The 17149-nt window shown below is 42.0% G+C and overlaps 1 protein-coding gene across 1 annotated transcript in view; it reads right to left on the bottom strand.

The window, feature by feature from the left end:
* The window catches only part of cacna1db (calcium channel, voltage-dependent, L type, alpha 1D subunit, b), a 529322-nt gene that overhangs the window by 184961 nt on the left and 327212 nt on the right, over nucleotides 1-17149 (bottom strand). Inside the window, exons 21-26 of the mRNA XM_067998737.1 lie at nucleotides 14768-14827; nucleotides 11605-11711; nucleotides 1760-1847; nucleotides 1558-1665; nucleotides 1408-1460; nucleotides 669-815 (exon numbers count right to left, since the gene is read on the bottom strand). Coding sequence (XP_067854838.1) covers nucleotides 669-815; nucleotides 1408-1460; nucleotides 1558-1665; nucleotides 1760-1847; nucleotides 11605-11711; nucleotides 14768-14827 — 563 coding nt within the window. The remainder of the gene's footprint in view (nucleotides 1-668; nucleotides 816-1407; nucleotides 1461-1557; nucleotides 1666-1759; nucleotides 1848-11604; nucleotides 11712-14767; nucleotides 14828-17149) is intronic.

Raw genomic sequence — 17149 nt, 5'->3', positions numbered from 1 at the left:
AGTAAGCATTAAGCAGTGTGTCAATATCCTAAGACAAGCAACAACTAAGTGCATTACTGATGAATAAGACACAAAAATAATGTCATCATTGACTACAAGACAAGGTTGATGTGGCAGAACATTACCACTAGATGACAACTATAAATGTCCAAGGGGGGCAACTTTGGTGGTCATGATGCATGATGATGTAAATAGATTCTTTTTGAATGCCTTTACAATATCACTACACATAGCAACCAAAGCTGTTCGTTTCCAAAGAGTTTAAATTTATATCCGCATAGTCCACCTTTCCATGCTGTTAAGTACACTCTATTTCACTTGATTAAAGATGCATTTACACAACAAGCTTAGCATTGGTGCGAAGTGGTTTCAGCTTCACATCAACGCTAAACTTGTGTAATGTAAATCGAGTGTTAAGAATCGAACTGACTCTGGAGTAAAGTGGAGTAAGACTCCCTCTGCTTCACACCAATGCTACAGTTGTAATGCAAATGCACCATAAAAAGGCTTAATTTATTACTACACCTATGTTGTGAAATGTAACAATCATTGCTAATCTGAATAAAATTGCATATGCCAAATATAAAGGTAATTCCAAAAAAATTTCAAAAACTAGTGTTCAAAATTAGTTCTCAGCATTGGTTGGAAAAATGGAGACACATGCTTACGCTGGCCAGCCTTCAAAAGTTGATACTGTAAATAATGCCATCATAGCTGCAAGGACATTGTCAAAGTTGTAATCACTGTTGTGCCAAACTCGATCACGAATGACGGGATGATCTACATCACCATCTTTATAAAGAATGTAAGTTCCCCTAATAAAAGGAAATAAAGTCAGAAAAATATGAACAGTTGTATTCTTTAATTCATTCACTACATCTTATCATTGTAATCTAATATGTATCTACTCTGCTTAGGTACATCTGAATCCAAATGGATTTCCCACAAACTTAACTAAAATGAAGTCAAATTTTCCAGTCAAAATGAACTAAAGTGTCAGCACATTAGGATGGTGGCACACCAACATAACAGTACTGGTATGCCACTTTGATCCCCATGCTGCTGAGTCCCATTACAATCTGTGGGAAGACGCCAAGCAGGGGCCTTTCCAAGGAGACAGGAGAATTCTAAAGGGAAAATCACCGAGCTTTTCTTGTATGCTTTTTTACCAGCTGTCACAGAGTAACATTAATGGGGCTGGGAATGGGTCACCCGCCCAGCCGCAGGTGGTACTTGTCTAAAAGAACTGCAGAACTAGTGAAAAATAGCAGGATTTCATACCCTCACAAATAATAACTAAGGTTAAAGTTTTTACAGTATGTCAATAGCCAATAGATTGAAATAAATCACTATGTCAAAATCAAAAAAATTCAGCACAAAAATATACTAGTTCTGTATGTTTCTCACCTGCACTCTTCAGGATATTGTTTTGCTTCATCTGTACAGCGATAGAATTTGCCCTGAAAAATGAAAAGACATTTCATCTTAGGCTAGAACAGTTTTTAACTTTAGCCTGAATTTAAAGAAAAATGTAGATAAAGTATGATCAGCATTTACCTTGAATAGCTGAACCCCAATACAAGCAAACATGAATTGTAGCAGAGTTGTAACAATCATGATGTTACCAATGGTTCTAATAGCAACGAACACACATTGAACAACATGCTGTAAGGTGAAAAAAGAAGTGTGAACAAAAAAGTTACAGTTTTTAAATTGCCATGATAAGAAATTAGATACATGGAAAATAGTCAAATTAAACCTTGAGTCCCTTCGCCCTGTTGATTGCTCGAAGAGGCCTTAACACCCTTAAGACACGAAGGATCTTCACTACTGAAATAGCACTAGACCTGTGTGGAAACAAGCAATCATTCATTTTAATTCTTTTACGAAGCACTGTGGGAAGACCTGAAGATGTAATGAGACATTGTATAAATGCAAGTTCTCTTTATTTATTATTTGCTAGTTTCTTAGAAACTGGTAAAATATGTTGGGTAACAATTGCTCTGGTCACTATGTATAGTGAAATCGTTAATGTGTTCATGAAGATTTCTTCATATTTCCAGCAAAATGGTAAATGCATTCTTTTTGAATGCTTTTCCAATCAAAGGTAGTGCTCATGATTGCGTGTAAGATGTTGGGCACATAGCAATCAGAACAGTTCTTCCCCCACGGTACATTCTCTATGCTATGCAGAGATGAAACCATACCGAAAGAGCTGGGAGGGGGACATCAGGAAAAATTCTGGAATTTGGAGGAAGGAACAGGGGACTATCATTGATGCTAAAAATATATGGGATGAGGGGGCGACCACATCCTTCTCATTAGTTCCAGTGGTAGCTATGATGCTATCTTTTCCATATGATGGTGTATTTACACCCATTATCCATATGTTTTCCTAGCATTTTAATAAATCCATCTTAAAGAAGCATTCCTTCATAAGTGTGCTACCAGTCATAAACATTATGTAGTAGCAGCTCAGAATCAAGTACAAATCAGCCAGATGCAGAAAAACGCACAGTGGTGATTATATGAATTTTGGAATTTTTTAATACATATATATGTAGCATATATATATATATTAGGGGGTGAGAATAAGGCAGAAGGGAAAGGCACAGCAGGGCAGGGAAGGTAGAGTGGGGCGGGCAAGATAGAAGCTGGTGGGCTGGGGAAAGAGGAAGGCAGATCAGGGTCAGAGGATGGAAGAGAGGGAGGGTAAAATATAGTGGGGACAGAGGTGGAGAGTTAAAGGTTTGCCAGTGGGGGAAGAAATAAGGGGAAAGGAGGGGTGGATGGGTGTCAGAACAAGATGGAGGTTAAAGGAAGCAGCTGCACTATTAAAATGAGTGTCAAAAGTACTAGAAGGAGGGGGGAGAAGAGAAAGGGGGTAGGGGAAGAAATAGGGGGAAAGGAGGGGGTGGAGATTGGGGATATGATGGGAAAAGTGGAGAGGATTGGAAAGTTAGAAAGATAATTGAAAACAAGCATGAGAAGGGAGGAAAGAGGATGGGGAGGAACACATGATGGGAAGGGGAAGGTCAGGAGAAGGGGAGAGGATGGAGGAGAGGAAGAAAATGTAGAAGGGGAAGAGGATGCGGAGGGGAAAGAAATCAAGAGGGGGAGAAAAGATAATGGGGAGAGAGTGGGAAGAAAACAGGCAGAGAGATTGGGGGAGAGGTGAAGACGAGAGGAGATAGGGAGAACAGGAAGTGTACAGGGAATGGGTACAGAGAAAGGGGAAAGAAGATGGGTTAGTTGAAAATAAAAATGGATGCGAAAGAAACAAATTAAATCAAGATGGGTGATTCATGAATTTAAAGCAGACATGCACAGAGTGGGGAGAAATGGCACCAAATATGCAAATTAAAGAAGGTTGGCAATGACGGAGAAAATGAATTAAATAATTTGGGGGATAAAATTGACAAAATCATCTAAATAATTGTGTGGGGTTAAGAAATTAAAAGGGCCCTTGCACATAAGAAAATAAGAAATAGGAGCAGGAGTAGGCCATACGGTCCCTCCATAAAACCATATGACCATGAGAGATAGGAGCAGGAGTAGGTCATTCGGCCCCTCGAGCCTGCTCCGCCATTTAATGAGATCATGGCTGATCTGATTTTTACCTCAACTCCACTTTCCCGCCCTTTCCCCATATCCTTTGACTCCCTTGCTGATCAAAAATTTGTCTAACTCAGCCCTGAATGTATTCAATGACTCAGCCTCCACAGCATTTTGGGGTAAAGAATTCCAAAGATTCATGACCCTCTGGGAGAAGAAATTCCTCTTCATTTCCATCTTAAACGGGGGACCCCTTATTCTGAGACTATGACCCCTAGTTTTAGATTCCCCCATGAGGGGTAACATCCTCTCAGCATCTACCCTATCCAGTCCCCTCAGAATTTTGTATATTTCAATAAAATCTCCTCTCATTCTTCTAAACTCCAATGAGTATAGACCCAAGCTGTTCAATCTTTCCTCATAAGACAACCCTTCCATACCCGGAATCAACCGAGTGAACCTTCTCTGAACTGCCTCCAGTGCAAGTACGTCCTTCCTTAAATAAGGGCACCAGAACTGTACGCAGTACTCCAGGTGTGGGTCTCACCAGCAACCTGTACAGTTGTAGCATGACTTCCCTGCTTTTATACTCCATCCCCCTAGAAATAAAGGCCAATATTCCGTTTGCCTTCCGGATTACCTGCTGCACCTGTATGTTGACTTTTTGTGTTTCATGGACGAGGACACCCAGATCCCTCTGTACCGCAGCATTTTGTAGTATTTCTCCATTCAAATAATATTTTGCTTTTTTATTTTTCCTCCCAAAGTGGATGACTTCACATTTTCCCACATTATATTCCATATGCCAAATTTTTGACCATTCGCTTAACCTTAACCAATATCTCTTTGCAGACACTTTGGGCCCGATTTTACCAGGGTGCGGGTTCTCGGCGGGTAGGCGAGTGGGCGCGTTGAAAACGCACCCGGTGAAATTAGTGGGTTGCCCGCGCGATCGTAGCAGGCAACACACTAATTGGATCCACTTACCTGCTCCTCCGGGTTCCCCAATGCTGATCTGCGCGTCGGGCGGGCTGCGCATGCGCAGTAAGATCTGTCAGCTGGAGGTGCTCTATTTAAAGGGGCAGTCCTCCAATGACAGATGCTGCCACAAACAGCAAAAATTACGGCATGGAGCAGCCCAGGGGGAAGGCTGCTCCCAGTTCAATGATGCCTCACCCCAGGTATCATCAGATGGGGTGAGGAGGAGGGGGAGGACAGAGATCGTCCCCCCGGCGGGCGGGAGGAAGCGGCCTGCCTCTGCCACCAAGAAGGCCTGGCTCGAGTTGGCAGAGGGGGTCACCTGCGCCACCAACATATCGCCCACCTGCATACAGTGCAGGAGGCGCTCCAATGACCTCAGTAGGTCAGCCACAGTGAGAACACGTAGTCTTTCCCCTACACTCCGTCTGCCACAACACTGCCCCCACCCCACATCTCCTTCGGCACTGCCAACACTACTCTGTCACATGACCCCCCATACCCACTCAAACCTCATCCTCATCTTACCTGCACCTACTCACCTCGCGAGTACTCACCCCGCCACTACCACGCAACCCAATCCTCATACAATCTCATGGCTCTATCCCATACTCACCCTCTCGTGCATCTCTCTCATGGCCAGCCTCACTCAACCTGCCACCACCTGTGCTGCAGCCACAGGGCATGCATCACATATGTGCAGTAGGCAGCGTAAGGCAAAAGTGTCGTGAGCATGAAGGGGATGCACAAGGGTGTTTGAGGGTTTGTCATGGTTCTTACTTCTATTGAATTAAAGAACAACTCACATCACACATTATATTGGCACTATTACTGCCATGTCTTCGCGAATCCTATCCGGTTTGTGCAATAATGCCCGCTCCTGGGTATCCCTATGAGGACCCACCACTGATGCCACCCAGTGTGTCACTGCAGAGTGGGTGTAGGTGTATTTGCAGGGCTCTTCTGCGCAGACGACTGAGAGACATCGGGGATGTCCCCGGTTGCAGCCTGGAAGGCTGTGGAGCAGAAGTTCAGGAGGGCAGTGGTGACTTTGACAGCGACAGGTAGGAAGATGGTGCACGGGCCAGCCAAGAGCAGCTCGGCATGAAAGAGGCTGCAGATGTCCACGGCTACATGTCGAGTGACTCTGAGCCTCCGTGTGCACTGCTGCTCAGAGAGGTCCAGGAGGCTGAGCCTCAGTCTGTGGAACGTGTGGCGAGGGTAGTGCCCTCTGCGACGCATTTCTCTCTGCGGTAGCCCTCCCTCCTGCTGTACAGGTGGATGTGTCACAGCACTCTGTTGTGGAGCTCCACGTGTCAGAGGTGGACGGCGTGGATGGCGAGGCTGGTGATGCTGTTCGCCCTCCGAGGAGGTCATGACTGCAGCTACGGCGGCCCCCATCCGCAAGATGTACATCTGAGGGGGTCCGCAGGGTAGGTACATGTCTCCGGACCCCAGGGTAAGTGTGCAGGTTGGTGACTTCGACCGTCAGGAGGAGGGTGGTGGAGGCCAAACTTTGTCCCAAGTGACAGAGCGGCCTCCTGCAATGGCTGAGGGTCTCCCCCCCCCCACCTGTCAAATGGACCTTTGCAGCTGCCACAGGCTGACAGCTGCAACACGTCCATTTCAACTGGGAGTGTTTCCCCCAGTGTGTGAAACAGTCCCATGTTTATCCAAAATCACACACAGTCCCTTAATCAGGTCAGTTGATGACCTGAACAAGCAAAGTAAATACACTCAAGTGGCATCCCGCTGGCTTTAATTGCCTGCGGGATTCCCACCAGCGGGGGCTGCGCACGCACCCCCGCATGTCAGCGCGGAACCCGGAAGTGGGTGGGATCGAGGCCCGATCCGGTCCCGCTCCGGGATTTCGGGATTTTCGGGGCCCCCCCGCCGAGAACGCACCTGGTAGCGGGTGCTAAAATCGGGCCCCTCGTGTCCTCATTACAACTTGCTTTTCCACCTATTTTTGTATCATCAGCAAATTTGGCCACAAGACACTCTGTTCCTTCATCCAAGTCATTGATATATATCTTGTAAATAGTTGAGGTCCCAGCACTGATCCCTGCGGCACCCCACTAGTTACAGATTGCCAATATGAAAATGACCCTTTTATCCCGACTCTTTGTTTTCTGTTAGTTAGCCAATCCTCTATCCATGCGAGTATATTACCCCCAACACCATGAGCTCTTATCTTGTGCAGTAATCTTTTATGTGGCACCTTATCAAATGCCTTTTGGAAATCCAAATATACTGCATCTATTGGTTCCCCTAATCCACCCTGCCCATTACTTCCTCAAAGAACTCTAATAAATTTGTCAGACATGATTTCCCCTTCATAAAACCATGTTGACTCTCCTTGATTGTATTATGAGCCTCCAAATGTCCTGCTACTACTTCCTTAATAATGGATTCTAGCATTTTCCCAATGACAGATGTTAGGCTAACTGGTCTATAGTTACCTGCTTTCTGTCTCACTCCCTACTTGAATAGGGGTATTTAGTTTGCGGTTTTCCAATCCGCTGGGACCTTTCCAGAATCTAGTGAATTCTGAAAGAATTCTGGATAATTTCACATTTCCCCACATTATACTCCATCTGCCACCTTCTCACCCACACACTTAACCTATCTGTATCCCTTTGCATCCTCCTCACAGCTTACTTTCCCACCTAGATTTGTAACATCAGCAAATTTGGGTACATTACACTCGGTCACCTCATCTAAGCGTTTATAAACAGCTGAGACCCAAGCACAGATCGTTGCGGCACCCCACTAGTTACAACCAGTCAACCCGAAAATAACCCGTTTATTCCTACTCTGTCCGTTAACCAATCCTCAATCCATGCGAATATATTACCCCCAATCCCATGAGCCCTAATCTTGTGTAACAACCACTTGTATGGCACCTTATCAAAAGCCTTTTGAAAATCCAAATATACTACATCCACTGGTTCCCCCTTTTCTACCCTGCTAGTTACACCCTCAAAAAATTCTAATAGATTTGTCAAACACGATTTCCTTTTCATAAAACCATGTTGACTCTGCCTAATCATATTATGATTTTCTAAGTGCCCTGTTACTATGTACTTAATAATAGATTCTAGCATTTTCCCTACCACTGATGACAGGCTAACTGGCCTATGGTTCCCTGTTTTCTCTCTCCCACCTTTCTTGAATTGCGGGGTTACATTTGCCACCTTCCAATTTACGGGGACCGTTTTGAATCTAGGGAATTCTGGAAGATCAAAATCAATGCATCCACTATCTCCGCAGCCAGCTCTTTTAAAACCCTAGGATGTAGACCATCAGGTCCAGGGAATTTGTCTGTTTTTAGTCCCATTAATTTCTCCAGTACTTTTTCTTTACTAATCTTAATAACTTTAAGTTCTTCACTCTCATTAGACCCTTGGTTCCCCACTATTTCTGGTATGTTTTTTGTGTCTTCTACTGTGAAGACAGATACAAAATATTTGTTTAACCTCTCTGCCATTTCCTTATTTCCCATTATAATTTCTCCTGTCTCTGTCTCTAAGGGACTCACATTTACTTTCGCTAATCTCTTCCTTTTTACATACTTGTAGATGCTCTTACAATCTGTTTTTATATTTCTTCCGAGTTCACTCTCATGTTCAATTTTCTCCCTCTATCCATTCCTTGGTCATCCTTTGCTGATTTCTAAAACCCTCCCAATCCTCAGGCTTTTTTTTGGCAACATTGTAAGCATTTTCTTTTAATCTAATACTATCCTTAACTTCTCTAGTTAGCCACGGTTGGATCAATTTTTCTGTGGCATTTTATTTCCTCAAGGGAATATATATTCATTGAGAATTATGAATTATTTCTTTAAATGTTCATCAATGCTTATCTACCATCATAATTTCCCAATCTACCTTCGTCAACTTGCTCATACCTATGTAGTTGGCTTTAATTAAATTTAAGACCTTAGTTTCATACTGAACTACATCATTCTCAAACTCAATATGAAATTCTATCATATTATGATCACTCTGCCCAGAGGATCCTTAACTATATGAGCAACATTAATTAAATAAGTCCTAAGCTTCAATCAACAAAATTAATTAAAGATCAATGCTTCACTGGGAAAAATTAATTAAATAAAAATTAGTGGTATTCTGGGGGAAATTAATCAAATATAGATTGGGGATTCGCTAGAAAAATTAATTAATAAAAGATCGGGACATCACTGGGGAAAATTAATTGAATATAGATTCAGGGCTTAATTGCAATCAGGAAGGGCGGAGGTCGACAACTGGGAGGGGCAAGTTTGGCAATCAGGAGGGGGCGGTTGGCAATCATGAGGGTCTGGGAGGAGGCTGAAGGCTTCCTTAGGGGGCCTGGGGGGAGCACTCCTACTCTTCTTGGTCCACAAGGAGCACTAAAAGAGCCACTTACCTTGGGGAGCCAGCAGCTCCCGCCTTGGTTTAGCTGTCGGGAATCCCACTGCTCGGGCCCCCCCTCACTTTCTGTTAAGTTTAAGTTGAGGCGCCGCTGATATCATCAGGCCGCGACTTTGGTATGTTAATTAGGCCCCCGCTTGGTTTATTGAGAGCCTTATCCATGGTCTGATTCTTGCACCTTAAAATTTAAAAGGGCGGGAATGGGGCCGGGTTGCCAATCCTGATATTTTAAACCCCCGCCCCTGACCCTCTTCCACCCGTCAGGGAGAGTTAAAATCAAGGCCACGATTTCTGTTGTCCTCTAGGTGAGAACAACAGAATTGCCTTTACTTACCTTCAGCAAGATGTCTGCTGTTTTTTGAGAAAAGCACTGGAGGAGGAGAGAGGGGGAGATAGGAGAAGGGAGGAGTTGGGAATGGAGAGAGGAGTAAAAGGGAAGAGAGAGAGGAACAAAGGGGAAGGGAGAGAAATGGAACAAGAGGAGCAACGTGAGGTGAGATGGGATAGGGGAGGAAGAAGTGGTTGGGGAGGGATGAGAGGAATGGAGGGGGAGGGGAAGAGAGAAGGGGAGGGTGGAGGAGGAAATGAGGAGGGAAAGGAAGGAAGGGATGCGGAGAGAGGGGTGGAAGGCGAGGAAGTTGGAGAGGGGAGAGGGAGAGGTGATGAGCAGAGGAGAGAGTGTTGACGGTAATAGGGGAACAAAGACAGGAAAACTATCAGAGTGAGGAAATTCTTCTCAGTGAGGGTAGAGAGACTATAGTGAGCTAAACCTTCCTCAGGACCCGATTATCTCAGATCCTCTGCCCCCCCCTCGACAACAAGTTAACTTCTTCAAAGATGCAGATTTTCGACTCTGGCTGAGCTAAGTTGATTCTCTTCACGATGTCCAAAGTGTGCAGTGGCTAAAATGTTATCTGTGTCATTTGGCGGCAGCCAGCAATGGGCTTTTTAAAAAACAGAAAACTTCAGATTGATAGATTCCAACAAACAAACACTAAAGTTTCTGTTTGGCATTGAGGGGGCAGGATTGCCTGAAAGTCTTGTTAGGCATCCTGAGGTTGGGAGGAGAAGTGAGGGGTGCCCTTCAAGATCCACTCTGTAGATGGGACACTAAAACTTTAAGATGGGTCTGTGGTTGGGGTGGCCGGAGAGAGCACTTCAGGGGCTTCCCTTTACCTTTAGTTGGATCACGTTTTCTGTTTTCTGTTCATTATGCTCTATGCTTCTTCCACACTGGCTACATTTTCCTCACTGCTCAACCCTTTCCTGGATTTTGTAGAATTGCCAGAATCCAAAACAGAAATATTTTGCTCATTTCCCATCTCTTTCTAGGTTTCGAATTTTATAGTGCATTTGATACAATTGAGTTTTCATCTTGTAGCAGTACACGTGGAGCAGGAGTTTCTATAGGACTCTAGTGATTAAGGGTGTTGGATATAGTACATTCTCCTCATTCACTGAAACCTTGTTCCCCTTTGCCATCAGCGCTTTTCCTCCGCCGCCTTTTTCCTCTGGCCTTTTACATACGGCCTTCAATTTCCAATCACTAAACCACTAAAATCTTTGGAAAAAATAATGGTGTATGAACCAATATCAGCTAAACATCCAACTCCCTTCCCCATTACTTAAATGGCCCACACTACCCATTGACAGCTTCCTTGGCTTTGCAGCTGATTGTGTGTCAGCAGGGTTTTCACCCCCACTCTGCAGCCAGGCCGCAACTTGAGAAGCCAGTGGATTTCACAAGTGCGTCTGTGACTGATGGACCAAAGAAGATGCACAGTTTAGAAGGCAGGCAATTGGGTACGCATGGGAAAGACTTTGTGTTCGATGATGGGAATGTTGACTCTATTTGCAGTCATAGTAAAGTCAGATGACATAGTGTGCCTCTCACGGCACCACCTATAGGTGCAATACCAATGAAATATTGTAGCCATTGGAGCAATTTTAACTTAACCAGCCTGTTGGGAAACTGACGGGATTGGGTGTAACGCTGGTTATAAAACTGGTGTTCTACCCAATCCTGTGGATTTCCTGCCTGGAGAGTTAGGTTAAAATTACCTCCAATGTTTTTATTATACAATGGATTTATAGTTAAATAGCAAAACTTGTGCGATTCGGAAAGCAGAGAAGTAGAGGTAGATGGAGTATAGGAGTTTCGCTGCAGTACAGACTGAGGAGCTGGTATACAGAAAACAGAAGTGGTAGAGTGCCATCACTGGGAAGCAGGTCAATTACAGCATAAAAAGTTTACAAATGTGAACATAGAAATTCATAATGAGAGTGCATGCAGATGTAATAATATATATGGAGAGAAAGTAATGGGTGCATATTGTCTTTATTAAGTGTAATATCATGCAGTATTTATTCAATTTTCAAGTGAGAAAGAAACGCTTCTCTAAGTTTTCATCAATATCCATATCACGCATCATTCCTTTATTGTTCTTTATAAAGGGTAGTTCACTTTTATATTAAACTAGGTTTACTTGTATTTATTCTAAGTTTTAATAAAATTTATAGACCTGATGTTTTTGGCTTATGATAGGGAAAACCTATTGGAAGGAAAAACAAGCCATTGTGTTCTTAATGATATACTGCAAAGTTAGTGTATTCTAAAGTTGCTGGTGTGCATTTCATAAAAACAGATACTTACTGAATTCCAAAAGAAATAAGTGACACACCCACAACCAGGATGTCCAACAAGTTGAAATAATTTCTACAGAAGGAACCTTTGTGTAAAAATGCTCCATATGTCATCATCTGAAGAAGTAAAGCATGGAAAGGTAAAAATGGAAATAAATAGTTTGAATATCTACAATGCCTGTCCAGTATCATTTATTAATTCTCCCTACCATTATAACAACTAATTTCTTCCAGAATGCAATGCAACAACAAACAATAACATTCGTAAATGAAGACCAGAAATGCTAAATCCCCAATTTCCTTCGCCTCACCATTAGCGGCCGTGCCTTCAGCTGTCTCGGCCCTAAGCCCTGGAATTCCCTCCCTAAACCTCTTTGCCTCTCTATTACTCTCTCCTCCTTTAAGATACTTCTTAAAATCTCTTTCTTTGATCCATCTTTTGGTCACCTGACCTAATATCTCCTCATGTGGCTCTGTGTCAAATTTTGTCTGAGAACGCTCCTGTGAAGCGCCTTGGGACATTTTACTATGTTAAAGGCAATATATTAATGCAAGTTGTTGTTGTTGAATATACCAGTTGAAATAATGTTGAAACAAATTTTATCTGTTGATCAATTAGAAAAGGACTCTTAAATGAGTCAGAACAGTGAAAATATAACTGCAAAGCAAATATCTCAAAGGTTATTTGCAAAGATTACCCTTCAAACAGCTTCGCAACATCAGTAAAGGATGGCCCATTGTGATTGAATAATATTAATGCCATTAATCTGATTCAAGCATTATATTCTGCAGTCATATGTAAATTTATACAATTTTCTCCCACAGCAAGAAGACCTCAGACTTTATTTTTATTTTCAGACGCATTTAAGTCAATATTGGTCAGTAACAATTCTCTTCTGCTAAATAGGAAACCTGGATCATTTCCTCGCCAAGGTTCATGATGTTTTATCATGCCTGAATATGTGACTTCGGCCTTTTTATCTGTACAGATATGGAGACTTAATTAAGATAAATGGTTAAATGTCTTGGTTAACGTTCACAATACACTTTGTGGTGTTTATTGTTTTGATGTAAATCGTTGACATTAAAAAATACTGAAAGCAGAAGACCAATATTTTAGCACTGTGGTCTTTGTGGCCTGGTCATGCCGGCACTGATCCATTATAGAGAAAGTCACCATACTTAAATAAAGCCATCATGCTCACACAAGGAAAAGCTAAAAATACTTATTATTAAGACATAAGTGGAGAAAGAATGTCACTCTGTATCCCTATGTATTTAAAAGGGAAAGTAACATTGTGAAAATTAGGGAAATGTAACCACTTTGTTAAGCATTCATTAATTTTGTTTAAAAAATGTTCAATAGCCTTGGTCTTGAAAGACATTCTTAAATCTGCAGTTTGAGACAGAATGCAGGATCGTGCACACCTTCAGTGAATGAAATTTGGAACAAATTAAAACACTGAAGGAGAAGGGGGAGCGGAGTCTCCCCAATGGCTTTGCAAGTTGACCCTTGTTCTGTCAGTGAACCCATGGATAACATTTGCTAGAATTTGTGTCAACAGTACAGTTGGTTTTTCAAAAGTATTTCTCTCCAATTTTATGAATGCTATGTTATAAATTTTTTATCTCTTTTGCCTACCTGCATGTAATGACTTTTACGTAGATTGCTACTGCTAATTTTTAAGTACATTAGGTTAGGCATTTTAGTGAAATCTTATTATTACTTAATGGAAACAATTAGAGAAAGGTATATAGATCCCTTTACCATGCCACTGTAAGTTGATATTAGTTGCAGACAGTATCTCTCATTTAATTGCACAACAGTTAATCACTTTATCACTAACAATATAAAAGCCTGCAGCTCCATTTTTTCTCCATTAATTTCATATGTCAGTTGAACGTTTGTACAGATACATCTCTTGCTGCAATAAAGTTTTGGTTGTCAGGTTGACCTCTGCAAGTTTATTTGCATATTTTGCATCAGTTTAATCAAGACCAATAGAAAACGCCCAGTTACACTGCAGATTTTGCATCAACTCAAGGCGGTTTTCTTGTGGCAACACATAATCTGTATAATAAATTCAGTTAATATCAAATTACATCCGTAGAGTTATCAGAAACAGTGTGAGACCACCTCAGGAAGGAAGTGTGACTTCTCAGCTTCAAACAGTATAGCTGCACCCAATGAAAAGGCAACTTTTTAAATTTTAAGTTTAAAAATGCCCAGGTGGTTTACTGCATCTCCTATATGTTTTTAATGTTAGAAAAGAGCTGACTGTCCTGTCAGTTACCAACTTAAATGTAAAAAAATTATTAGCATTAATGATTGAAGCCCTCTACATCCATTTAAGTACACATGCACAGAGCTCTGAGTTCCCTGTCCAGACAGTGCTGCTGTTAGAAGGGGAGTATAACTCAGGGCTGTCCCTTTTTATGCTCTCAAAGCAGGTACTTGTGTAAAACTGGTACATGCAGCAGACATTTCTACTGATTTAATGGACAGTACTATAGAGGTAAAATGGAAATAATACAATAATAAAATCTATTAAAGATTACAGTGCTTTGTTTTCTTGATATTTTATTCAATTATCTTTACATTCTCATAGGAACAGCAAATCAATTACAGAAATGTAAATGTTTAACCCAGGATTGATTCTCCATTTATTTTTCTTGAGACCTCTAATTGGATAAAAGTTTCTGATCTGATTTGTTATGCAATTAAATGAAAGATATTGTGCTTGAGAAAGAGAATTTGGAAAATGACATGCATCATTACCTTAATTATTTGCCTTCAGCCTGCAGACTTCTATTAAAGTATACAGATTGAAGAATCACAACTACATGATTTACACCAGCCAATGATTTAAACTGGCCAATGGAGGAGTTCATAGTAGTGGATTAGGTGTGTCATTCAGTGCAAAAACACTGTCCAGAATAGGTGCACCATGCAGTCACCTATTATGTGATTTTGGTGCCAAGAAGAAGGAAATCCATCAGTTATCACACACGGCAATCTTGGACCTTTGTTACCTTTAATACGATTTCAAATGTAAACATACTAGTGAAGACATAATCTGCATAGCCTAGGATCTGTAAAGTAAGCAAATAATTTAAACTTTTTGCTTTACACAGGACTTTCACTAAGGCAGGAGAAGCAAACAATGTATTACCTTGAACAGGATTTCAACAGTAAAGATGGCAGTAAAAGCATAGTCAAAGTAACCAAGAATCTGTAAAGGCAGAATATAAATGTTCAGAACAATGTGGAAATTGGAAACTGCCTAAAGAAAATAGTGGATGGGCATTTGCTATCCCGTAACAGAGGTCACCAAAATAATAGAGAACTAATATATAGATCGCCAGCAACCTTGATTTGTTGAATGTTGTAAAACCTTTCATCGTCATAACGGTAGAATTGCCATTCACCTTAATTCAAGTAGGGGTCTTGGAAAAGAAAATAACTTGTTATTTATATATAATTCTGAGACGTTATAATCCCATTCTAATATATTTGTAATTAAGAAAACGATGCAAAAATGTAATTAGTTATATTTTCATTAAATGCAATTACTGCATCTTATTTATTCAATACATCTGTCAGGTGTAATATACTCAAGACTGCGTACTTATCTTGATAACATTTTTTGTGTCTGTTGCCCCTGGCGGGTCTGTCATCTATATTGAGACATTGGGGATGATTTTAACCTAACCCGCTTGGTGGAAAACTGACGTGGTCAGATTGGCCATCTGTTTTACATGCCGTCCGATTTTACTTTCCATGAACTTACACTTACCCATCGATAACATGTTAACCGATCCTCAGTTTGAGTTCTGCCAGGACCATTTGGCTTCAGACCTCATTACAGCCTTGGTACAAACATGGACGCAAGAGCTAAATTTCAGAGGTGAGGTGAGAATGACTGCCCTTGACATCAAGGCAGCATTCTCTGAGGACATAACGTACAGGGTGGATAAAGGGGAACCAGTGGACGTAGTGTATTTAGACTTCCAGAAGGCATTCGACAAGGTGCCACATAAAAGATTATTGCTCAAGATAAAGAATCTGGCATGGGTGGAGGATTGGTTATCTAACAGGAAGCAGAGAGTTGGGATAAATGGTTCATTCTTGGACTGGCAACCAGTAGCCAGTGGTGTTCCGCAGGGGTTGGTGCTGGGTCCCCAACTCTTTACAATCTATATTAACGATTTGGAGGAGGGGACCGAGTGTAACATATCAAATTTTGCAGATGATACAAAGATGGGAGGGAAAGTAGAGAGTGATGAGGACATAAAAAACCTACAAGGGGATATAGACAGGCTGGGTGAGTGGGTGGAGATTTGGCAGATGCAATACAATATTGGAAAATGTGAGGTTATGCACTTTGGCAGGAAAAATCAGAGAGCAAGTTATTATCTTAATGGTGAGAAACTGGAAAGTACTGCAGTACAAAGGGATCTGGGGGTCCTGGTGCAAGAAAATCAAAAAGTTAGTATGCAGGTGCAGCAGGTGATCAAGAAGGCCAACGGAATGTTGGCTTTTATTGCTAGGGGGATAGAATATAAAAACAGGGAGGTATTGCTGCAGTTATATAAGGTATTGGTGAGACCGCACCTGGAATACTGCATACAGTTTTGGCCTCCATACTTAAGAAAAGACATACTTGCTCTCGAGGCAGTACAAAGAAGGTTCACTCGGTTAATCCCGGGGATGAGGGGGCGGACATATGAGGAGAGGTTGAGTAGATTGGGACTCTACTCATTGGAGTTCAGAAGAATGAGAGGCGATCTTATTGAAACATATAAGATTGTGAAAGGGCTTGATCGGGTGGATGCGGTAAGGATGTTCCCAAGGATGGGTGAAACTAGAACTAGGGGGCATAATGTTAGAATAAGGGGCTGCTCTTTCAAAACTGAGATGAGGAGAAACTTCTTCACTCAGAGGGTAGTAGGTCTGTGGAATTTGCTGCCCCAGGAAGCTGTGGAAGCTCCATCATTAAATAAATTTAAAACAGAAATCGACAGTTTCCTAGAAGTAAAGGGAATTAGGGGTTACGGGCAGCGGGCAGGAAATTGGACATGAATTTAGATTTGAGGTTAGGATCAGATCAGCCATGACCTTATTGAATGGTGGAGCAGGCTCGAGGGGCCGATTGGCCTACTCCTGCTCCTATTTCTTATTCAACTGACTGTGGCATCAAGAAGCCCTAGTAAAACTTAAGTCAATGAGGATCAGGAGAAAAATTCTCCAGTGGCTGGAGTCATACCTGGCACAAAGGAAGATGGTTGTGGTTGTTGGAGGCCAATCATTTCAGCCCCAGGACACTGCTGCAGAAGTTCCTCAGGGCACTATGTTAAGCCCAACTATCTTCACTGCTTCTTCAATTATCTTTCCTCCGTCATAAGATCAGAAGCAGATCTGTTCGCTGATGACTGTACAGTATTCAGCTCCATTCACAATTTCTCAGATAATAAAGCAGTGCATGCCTGCATGCACTTAGACCTGGACAACATCCAGGCTTGATCTGATAAGTGGCAAATAACATTTGTGCCAC

This window comes from Heptranchias perlo, chromosome 17 (assembly GCF_035084215.1).
Source record: "Heptranchias perlo isolate sHepPer1 chromosome 17, sHepPer1.hap1, whole genome shotgun sequence".
Lineage (NCBI taxonomy): Eukaryota > Metazoa > Chordata > Chondrichthyes > Hexanchiformes > Hexanchidae > Heptranchias > Heptranchias perlo.
Note: the sequence above shows the minus strand (reverse complement) of the source record. Positions and strands in the feature narration are given on the sequence as shown.